This window comes from Vulpes vulpes, chromosome 14 (assembly GCF_048418805.1).
Source record: "Vulpes vulpes isolate BD-2025 chromosome 14, VulVul3, whole genome shotgun sequence".
Classification (NCBI taxonomy): domain Eukaryota; kingdom Metazoa; phylum Chordata; class Mammalia; order Carnivora; family Canidae; genus Vulpes; species Vulpes vulpes.
Genome location: NC_132793.1, coordinates 25,078,844 through 25,089,152, shown reverse-complemented (window position 1 = coordinate 25,089,152; position 10,309 = coordinate 25,078,844). Strand labels below are relative to the sequence as shown.

Below are 10,309 nucleotides of genomic sequence, written 5' to 3'. Positions count from 1 at the left end.
GAATAAAGTAAGGAGACAGGCAGCTGAGTTAATGTCATTAAACCAAAATTAGAAAGATAAATAGTTTTTCCCAAGCAAATGGGACTCTCCACCTTCCCCTCCTTCAGTCTCTAATTACTAGCATGCAGGGTCAAAAATCAATAAGTTAGCAGCATCCACAGCAAAAATTGGGTTGCTAAACATTTAACACAGACTGTAGAGAAAACCCCAGAAACACTAACCAAGGCAAAAATGAAGTAAAAGTAGAGAGACAAAGGGATCACTTTACTTTTGGCAAATTTAATGACTGTAAAAGCTGTTCACATAGCAGCAAAGAGATACATTTTCCATTTGACATAAAGTTGCTTTACCACTTGCAGCTTGTCTCCAGAAGTTCTACCTCTTTCATTAGTGACCAGTCATATCTCCCTTCCTGTTGGGAAGGACAGCCCATGTCAACTCTAACACCATCCACTCAGGTCAGCAATATGCTGAGGAGTCCTTCAGGGTGGTCCTGCAGAGAACATGTCCTTTAAGTGTCTGAGAGCTGGTGGACGTGATCTGAAAGAAAACCAGTCAGAAGAAAACAAGGTAACCAGGACTGCACTTGAGGGACTTAATGTGGGGCCTCCTGAGGAGAGGCCACCAATAGAGATCTAATGGAGGTGGTGTCAAGCTAGCAGAGACTGCATGGTTCCCATGTGCCCCCAATCCTGGAAGGAAGAGACATCTAATACAGTGGTAATATGTATAATTTAAGAAGTCTAATAGTTAAGTCCCAACTACCACTTCCCCTTTTTCTCTTAGGAGATGGCTCTTCTCTAGCACCAACCGTAAGTTTCTGGTATGAGCTGCCCATCATAGACCCTGCCCTCCTAACCCCAGGGGTAAGCTGTGGTTTAGGCTTACTAGTCAAATACTTCCTTAGGATATTTATGACCAAAATTTGGCAAGAAAAACTCTCTTTTTCTCTCTAATTGAGAACTGAAAGCATGTGACCCCAAAGGAGCTCTCAGGAGAAGACCAGCAAAAATAAGTAACCAAGGATAACTTCAAGCACTGAAAAGTGTCACAAAGATAAAATGGGCTGATGTGATAAAGGGAAACTGCTTTAGCTTCCCTAAAGAGGCTTTTCAAGGAAGTGACATTTCAGAGAGAAACAGAAGGTTAAAAAGACAGCAGTCACATAAAAATCAAGAGCCTCCCAAACAACACAACATGTGCAAAGTCTCTGACACTAGAACTAGGTCTGAGGAGCAAAAAAAAGGCCATCAAGGCTAGAGGAAAGAGATTTAGAAGAATAGAGGGGGCAGGAGGTTGGAAAGGTTGCTAGGACAGATCATATAAGGCCTCAGACACTGTGTTTCATGCTGGTTCCAATGAGGGCTTAAGCAGAGGAGTGAGTGATCTAATTAAGAAAGGCCACAGCAACTACTGTGGGGCAGACAGACAAGAGGAGGGCAAGGATGGAAGTGGGGAATATGAAGCCTTTGGAATTTCCATGCACTGCTGGGGGAGTGCACTATGGTACCTTTACTTTGGCTGGTTCTGTTATATGCACTCTATGACCCAGCAATTCTAGGCCATATATCCAATAGAAATGAATACATATGTGCACTAAAACACATGTACAGGAATAGTCGTAGCAATACCATTCATAACAGCTCCAAAATGGAAACAACCAAAATAGCCATCAATAGTACAACACAGGGGCAGCCCGGGTGGCTCAGCAGTTTAGCGCCACCTTCAGTCCAGGGTGTGACCCTGGAAACCCGGGATCGAGTCCCACATCAGGCTCCCTGCGTGGAGCCTGCTTCTCCTTCTGCCTGTGTCTCTGTCTCTGTCTCTCATTAATAAATAAATAAAATCTTTAAAAAATATAAAAATAGTACAACACATAAACAAATTGTAATATATTCATGGATAAATATTATCACGGATGAACTGTACAACATAAGACTGAGGAAAAGAAGACAAGCACCAAAAATACACACTGTACAATTCAATTTTGTAACAAAAATACACAAAACTAAACAATGGTATTAGAAATTCGGATGTAGAGGTGCCTGGGTGGCTTAGTTGGTTGAGCATCTGACTCTTGATTTTGGCTCAGGTCATAATCTCAGGGTGGCGGGATTGAGCCCCACAATGGGCTCCATGCTGAATGTTGAGCTGCTTGGGATTCTCTCTCCTCCTCTGCCTCTCCCCTGCTCTCTCACACTCTCTCAAAAAAAAAAAAAAAAAAAAAGAAGAAGAAGAAGAAAAGAAGAAGGAGAATAATAAGAAGAAAATTACGATGTAGGGAAAAAGAGTGATGAGTAGGAACATGAAGGCCTCTGAGGTTCTGAAAATAGTCTATTTCTTGATCCATGTGGTAGTTACAGGGGTAGGATCACTTTGTGGTAATTCATCAAGTATTATAATATGGGCAATTTTCTACATTTATGATATGCTTCAATAAAATAATTCATCTTTAAAATACAGAAGCAGAAAATCCTGAGAAGGCTGCTGAAATCTCCTAGCCAAGAAATGATGATAGTTTGGAGACGTAAAGAAATAGGCAGCTTCAAGATACATTCCATAAGCGAGCTGAAACAGATGAACTGCTGATAAAGAAAAGAAAAGTGAATATCTAGGATGAGCCCTATATTTTTAGCTTGAGCAACTGAGTGTGCCATTTACTGAGATGGGGAAGGCTTAAAAAGAAGAAATTTGCAATAAAAAATTCATTCTATTTTGGCTACATGAAGCTTAAGATGCAAAAGAGAAAGGATATAAATGTAAATCTTGAGAGGATGAGAAGGAATGGAAAGGAAAATATACAGGGACAGTGTAACAGAAAATGAAGATGTTTCCTATAAAGTCCCATATGACTGGACAGCATGTATGAGTAGGGATATGAATGAGCCAGTGGAAATAATGAGACAATAAGGCTTCATCTGATTATATTGCTTTTCTTCATGAAATATGAGGCAAAGATATCAGCTGAGAAAAAGTTTAGATAGGTGAGTAAAGATTTAAGGAGAAAAAGTAGGAAAAGTCAATTTACTAGGGAAATATAGTAGGATCAGGATTTCAGGGTCATGCTGAGTGCTCATGTAAGTTTCATCATCACAAATTTGAACTGAATGCAGCTGGATTCATGTGACAAAGACTGTTATTTGTCTCCCAACACTCCTCCTCTTCCTAACAAAACCCAATTTTTAGCTGGGCATCTGATCATTCAGAATGAAGACCACACTTCTCAGCTTCTTTGCAGCCTGATATGTTATAAAAAGTGTGGGGAAACTCCCACAAACTGCCCTGAAAGGAAGAGAGTATGCCCTTTCCTGCTCTTTTTCCTTCCTGGAAGAAGGAAGAAGGAAGATATTTTTCTTGCTAGTTAGAATATGGACATCGTAGCTGGAGCAACCATCTAGGATAACCTTAAGAATGGAGACCACACACAGCAGGGCAAAAGATAGGAGCCTGGACCCCTGATGATCACAAAACCATCCCAATCACCAGTTCTGGACCTTCCATATCTAGATTTTTATGTAAAAGAGAACTACCATATTTTAGCCATTGTATTTTGAGTTTTTAATCACCATCATCTGACCTAATCTATGTAATAAAGATTATCTGTATGCTTTTCCCTAGCAATGTTCAGCTGCTAGGCTGCAGATGCAAAATAAGAAGATAACCACTTTCACCAGGGTTGGGGTTTAGCCAAATAAGCACCAGACAAAAAAGGAGACAAGAAAGTGAAATCTAGGGCACCTAGCTGGCTCAATCGGTGGAGCACGCAACCCCTGATCTTGGGGTTATAGGTTCAAGCCCCATGTAGGGTACCGGGATTACTTATTTTAAAAACTTAAAAAAAAAAAAAAAACTAAAAAAATCAAAATATATGAGTGTATCTATCTCTAGTCTAGAGACTCTCTGTGAAGAGAAATGAGAACAGCAGAGGAAGGAACAACAGAGAAACCCACAGAACCTCTGCTTCACAGAACTTCTTTATTTTGATCCTTCCACTAAATCTTTCCTGTGAGGTTTAGGTCACTTGGGAACAAAAAAGGAGTAGCAAGTAATACAGCATCAACTTTCTACCTTTCTTGACAGATGGAATTTTTCCATTACATAAAAGAGTATCGAACTAACAATAAAACCCAGCACACCAACCTCATCCTTTTTTCAAGTAACCCTTAGCTAAAGTGAAAAGAAAGCAGGAGATGTGAGAAAGTAACTAAAAACCAAAAGCAAACATTCAAGACAAAGAAATAAAAAAAACGAAAGTGTCCTAAAAAAACAACAAATGGAGAAGCCTATGAAGAATTATTTCCAAATCAATCACATTGTTGCCTATTAGGAATTATTCCACTTAGTAAATTCTTAAAGTAAGACAAAGCTCAGTTGAAACAAAGCCAGAAGGAAATAGGACCAACCAGCAAACTGAATGTGTTTTATGTTTTTGTCAGATGGACAGAACCGAACATCTCAGTGATGGTAAAATTTCCAGGTCAATCCAAAGAAGTTACATGCCTTCTTCAACTGAAAGCCACAAACCATGGCCCCCATTACAAGACAGATGTGACAATAAAAGCAAGGACAGAAAGTAGAGTAAAGGGTTAGGCATGAGGGAACAGGACAAAGGATATTATACTGATCAGCATCAGCAGAAAAAAGAATCACCCTCTCTCCATTTCTCTCTTCTGTAGATTCTTCAGACCTCGGTTTGGAAGAAGTGGCTTTATTCCTGCCTACCATCAGTATGTGTCCTGTCAGGCTTTGGTTCTGGGGTAAAGTGGACATGTGGACCAGAAGGAAAGGAAGATGGCACTAACAGACCTGTACAGTATGATAAGGAGGTAGAAAGAAAGTACAGGAAGGAGGGAAGAAAGGGGAAATCCCACAGCCATTCACCTCCATCTGCTAGTCCAGAAGTGAGGGATACCTAGGATATCAGAGACCTTAGAGAGTATGCTCATCTCTGACAAGAGAGATGATCAACTCACTCAGAATCACTTACACTTCCTAGTCTCTCTATAGTAGGGAACTGTATGCTACTACGTACTCTAATCTCACCAAATTCCCAAAAAGAACCCTTTAAGACAGAAGAAAGGAGAAGAAAGACAGAAAGGTATTAGTTGGGAGCAGTTTAAAATTCAATTCAAGGTGTCCTTTCATTGTTCAGGCTGAGAAGAGATTTTTATTTCACTAAAAAATTTCCCCTGAAGAAATTCCATTCCCCCAAATTATCTAACCCAACATCCATCTCACAATGCAAGCCAAAAGCCCAAAAGGACACCTTACCTTCACCAGTACATAGTCCCCAGGCTGAGCTCTGACCTTGACGTCAGAATTATTAATGTCCTCCATCTCTACATCGGGGAAGATCACTTTAAGGTTTCCATCATTCCGGCCACATAGATCAGTGGCAGAGCGTTTACTGTGCTGCAGAAAGAACAGAGACATTTTATGAATCTGTCACAATTACCAGTTCTGGGATAGCAGAAATTATGCTTTCTCTGCCTCAGATCCCTAAAGGTCTTACTTACAGAGCATTCCTTAATCAAGCAGTCACTGAAGTGTTTACTGCTGCTTCACCAACAAGGAGAGTGCATGACAAACTATAGAAACTCAATAAAGTTTTGCTGTCTATATCTTAATAAAGTACTCAATCAGTCTTTGATTAAAGAATCACCTTCCTGGGAATCTGCCTTTGGCTCAGGTTGAAACCCCGGAGTCCTGGGATTGAACCCCACATCGGGCTCCCTGCAGGGAGCCTGCTTCTCCCTCTGCCTATGTCTCTGCCTCTCTCTCTCTCTCTCTCTCTCTCTCTCTGTGTGTGTCTCTCATGAATAAATGAATAAAATCTTAAAAAAAAAAAAAAAAAAAAGGAATCACCTTCCTTAGGAGTGGACTTCCAACAATCCTGAAGGCAAGGCAATGACATATGGGTGATGCAGGTGGCAAACTGACTTTCACTATACCTAGTCTCATATTAATCACTCGGGAATGTTCTGGGGTTGTTTGGCCTGAGTTACTTGCTTCTAATGAACAGGAAGACATGACACCAGAGTCTCCATCACAACATATAGAAGACAAGGTCAGGAGAATAATAAAACCACTCTAAATAAGAGAAGAGTTTATTATTGTAAGTGTATTACATTATACATGTTACATGATGCCCTATCTGCGGTTAAAACAAATGGCCATGGGGTACCTGGGTGGCTCAATCAGCTAAGTGGCTTTACCTCAAGTCATGATCCCAGGGTCCCAGAATTGAGTCCTACATCGGGCTTTCTGCTCAACTGGGAATCTGCTTTTTTTTTTTTTTTTTAAGATTTTATTTATTCATGAGAGACACAGAGAGAGAGAGGCAGAGACACAGGCAGAGGGAGAAGCAGGCTCCATGCAGGGAGCCTAATGCAGGACTCGATCCCTGGACTCCAGGATCATGCCCTGGACCCAAGGCAGGCGCTAAACCACTGAGCCACCCGAGGATCCCTGGGAGTCTGATTCTCCCTCTACCCCTCTCCACTGCTAAAGCCTTTGTCCCTAGATTAGGGGCACTGAAGAGTCACCTGTTATACTGACATTGATGGTGATGACATCTTGCCTGGTACTGTAAATCTACTACATTAACAGCTATGGAAAGTCTGGCTCGGGGTGTGTGTGGGGGTGTACCTGGCTGGCTCAGTCAGCTAAGCATCTGCCTTTGGCTTAGGTCATGGTTCCAGCGTCCTGGGACTGAGCCCCACACTGGGCTCCCTGCTCAGCAGGGAATTTGCTTCTCCCTCTGCCTCTCCCTGCCCAACCCACCAACTCATGCTCTCTGTCAAATAAATAAAATCTTTTTAAAAAATAAATGAGGGACGCCTGGGTGGCTCAGTGGTTAAACATCTGCCTTTAGCCCAGGGCATGATCCTGGAGTCCTGGGATCGAGTCCCACATCGGGCTCCCTGCATGGAACCTGCTTCTCCCTCTGCCTATGTCTCTGCTCCCCTTTTTCGCTCTCTGTGTCTCTCATGAAAAAATAAATAAAATCTTTTAAAAAAATAAAAAATGAATGAATGAATGAATGAATGAATGAATAAAACAAATGGTCAAAGACAGTCCAAAAGATAATTTGTTCTTAGAAAAATCAAGCTCCCAGGGCGCCTGGATGGCTCAATTGGTTAAGCCTCTAACCCCAGATCTTAGCTCAGGTCTTGACCTCAGGGTCATGAGTTCAAAACTGCACTGAGCTCCATGCTGGGCATGGAGCCTACTTAAAAAAAAAAAAAAAAAAAAAACAAGCTCCAACTTCATACTATATTCTTCAGTGATCAAAGACACAGGAAGAAGTTTAGTTCTTTTTTTTTTTTTTTTTTTTTTTTTTTTTATTTATGATAGTCACACACACACACACACAGAGAGAGGCAGAGGGAGAAGCAGGCTCCATGCACCGGGAGCCCGATGTGGGATTCGATCCTGGGTCTCCAGGATCGCGCCCTGGGCCAAAGGCAGGCGCCAAACCACTGCGCCACCCAGGAATCCCAGAAGTTTAGTTCTTAAACTAATACTACTTTAGGGAAACACCAGTCAGGTAAGATTTAAAAAGATTCCCCACCATCTCCTTACAAAACACTTAACGAGTTACAAAAGGAAAAGAGTAACTTTTCAGTCAACAAGCCTAGCAGACAACACCTTAATGAAATGTTCAAAATTGATATCACCAGTAATGAGATAATCAAAACCGCATGCCACCCCAAAGGATACAATTAAGAAGAACACAATATCATTCCTTTAATATTCCTGCCTAAAATATATAACCTGAATCTTATCACAAGTATACTCTTTAGACAACTCAAATTAAGGAACGTTCTACAAAATTACTGGCCCATAATCAAGTGACAAGATTATAAAAGCCAAGAAAGACTGAGGAATTGTTCTAGACAGACAGGAAATTAATGTAACATGTGACACTGAATTGAATCTTTTTCCTATAAAGGACAGTTCTGAGACAAGTGGAGAAACTTAAATAGGGTCAGAGGGCTAGATGGCAGATATCTAACAAGATTAATTTCCTGATTTTGATGGTTGTACTTGTAGTTATGTAGAAGAATGTCCCTGTTTATATAAAACATATACTACAGTATTTGAGGGGGTTGAGGGCATTAGTCAACAACTAACTCTCAAATGAGTCAAAGAAAAAAATTCTTGGTACTATATTGCAACTTTTCTGTAAGTCTGTGATTATTTTACACAGGTTCTGTGATTTGAACAGACCAACGCTAAAAGAACATTTATAAGACAAACGGGGGCAGCCCGGGTGGCTCAGCGGTTTAGCACCGCCTTCAGCCCAGGGCATGATCCTGGGATCCCAGGATCAAGTCCCACATCAGGCTCCCTGCATGGAGCCTGCTTCCCCCTCTGCCTGTGTCTCTGCTTCTCTCTCTCTCTCATGAATAAGTAAATAAAATATTAAAAAAAAAAAAAAAAAAAAAGACAAACTGAAATTGAAACAGACTAAATATCTGATAATATTAACAAACAATTATCAATTATTTCACATATGATAGTATGATGTTGGATTTTTTTTTCTTAAAAGAGTCCTTATCGGGATCCCTGGGTGGCGCAGCGGTTTGGCGCCTGCCTTTGGCTCAGGGCGCGATCCTGGAGACCCGGGATCGAATCCCACGTCGGGCTCCCAGTGCATGGAGCCTGCTTCTCCCTCTGCCTGTGTCTCTGCCTCTCTCTCTCTCTGTGACTCTCGTAAATAAATAAATAAATAAATAAAACAAAAAAAAAAAAAAAAAAAAAAAAAAAAAAGAGTCCTTATCTTAGGGCACCTGGGTGGCATAGTCAGTTGAGCATCCAACTCTGGATTTTGGCTCAGGTCCTGATCTCAGGGTGTTGAGATCAAACCAGGCTCTGTGCTCAAGTCTCTCTTTCCCTCTCCGTCTCCCCCTCCCACACTCTCTCTCTAAAATAAATACATAAACCTTTTTTTTAAAAAAAAGAGTCCTTATCTTTTATCTTTTAAAGATGTATATAGGGATCTCTGGGTGGCGCAGCGGTTTAGCGCCTGCCTTTGGCCCAGGGCGCGATCCTGGAGACCCGGGATCGAATCCCACGTCAGGCTCCCGGTGCATGGAGCCTGCTTCTCCCTCTGCCTGTGTCTCTGCCTCTCTCTCTCTCTCTCTGTGTGTGACTATCATAAAATAAATAAAAATTTAAAAAATAACTAAATAAAGATGTATATACTAAAACATTTACTGACAAAATACTATGATGTGTAAGTATAATATGTAAAATATGATATATAAGGTACTTGCTTCAAAACAATCCAACGGGAGGCAGTAAAGATGAAACAAGATTAGCCATGATTAACACTGTACTGACAGTTGTTGAGGTTTGTTAATGAGTGCATGGACATTCATTATACTATTCTTTCTATATCTATGTATTTTTTTAATTCCCCATAATTTATTTATTTTTTTTTTAATTTTTTTTTTAATTTTTTATTTATTTATTTATGATAGTCACAGAGAGAGAGAGAGAGGCAGAGACACAGGCAGAGGGAGAAGCAGGCTCCATGCACCGGGAGCCCGATGTGGGATTCGATCCCGGGTCTCCAGGATCGCGCCCTGGGCCAAAGGCAGGCGCCAAACCGCTGCGCCACCCAGGGATCCCAATTCCCCATAATTTAAAAAAAGGAGGAGGGAGGGAAGGTTGCTTAGAGGCTCTAAAACGAGAAAGACCGAAGTCAAATTCTGGCTCTGCCTTACTAGCTGTATGACCTTCAGGAAATGATTATACTTCTCTGAATCTCTGCTTTCATCTCATAAAAGGGCTAATAATAGCACTACCTCTAAAAACTGTGGTAGAGGGCAGCCCGGGTGGCTCAGCAGTTTAGTGCCACCTTCAGCCCAGGGTGTGATCGTGGAGACCCAGGGTCAAGTCCCACTTTAGGCTCCCTGCATGGAGCCTGCTTCTCCCTCTGCCTGTGTCTCTGCCTCTCTCTGTGTGTCTCTCATGAATAAATAAATAAAATCTTTAAAAAAAAAAAAAGGAACTAAAGAAAATGTGGTAGGACTCAATGTGCTAATGACCATAAAGTGCACAGTTCCTTTAAAAAAAAAAAAGTCCTCAGTTCCTTGCAGACAGTAAATGCTCAGTATACATGAGTTATCACCATCTTCTCTGCCACTCTGGATATAGGAACCTGAAGTTTTAAATTGACCAAGACTAAAGGAAGGAAAGTCTCCTCTAAAAGAAAGTAAAGATGGGCAGCCCAGGTGGCTCGGCAGTTTAGCGCCGCCTTCAGCCCAGGGCCGGATCCTGGAGACCCAGGATGGAGATC

At 41.3% G+C, this 10,309-nt stretch overlaps 1 protein-coding gene across 8 annotated transcripts in view; it reads right to left on the bottom strand.

The window, feature by feature from the left end:
* Nucleotides 1–259: 259 nt before the first annotated feature.
* The window catches only part of CDK5RAP1 (CDK5RAP1 mitochondrial tRNA methylthiotransferase), a 40,826-nt gene continuing 30,776 nt past the window's right edge, over nucleotides 260–10,309 (bottom strand). For all 8 annotated transcript variants that reach the window (XM_072736104.1, XM_026009883.2, XM_072736105.1 and 5 more), the window contains exons 13-14: nucleotides 5,272–5,412; nucleotides 260–540 (exon numbers count right to left, since the gene is read on the bottom strand). In XM_072736104.1, coding sequence (XP_072592205.1) covers nucleotides 460–540; nucleotides 5,272–5,412 — 222 coding nt within the window. In that variant the 3' untranslated portion in view covers nucleotides 260–459. The remainder of the gene's footprint in view (nucleotides 541–5,271; nucleotides 5,413–10,309) is intronic.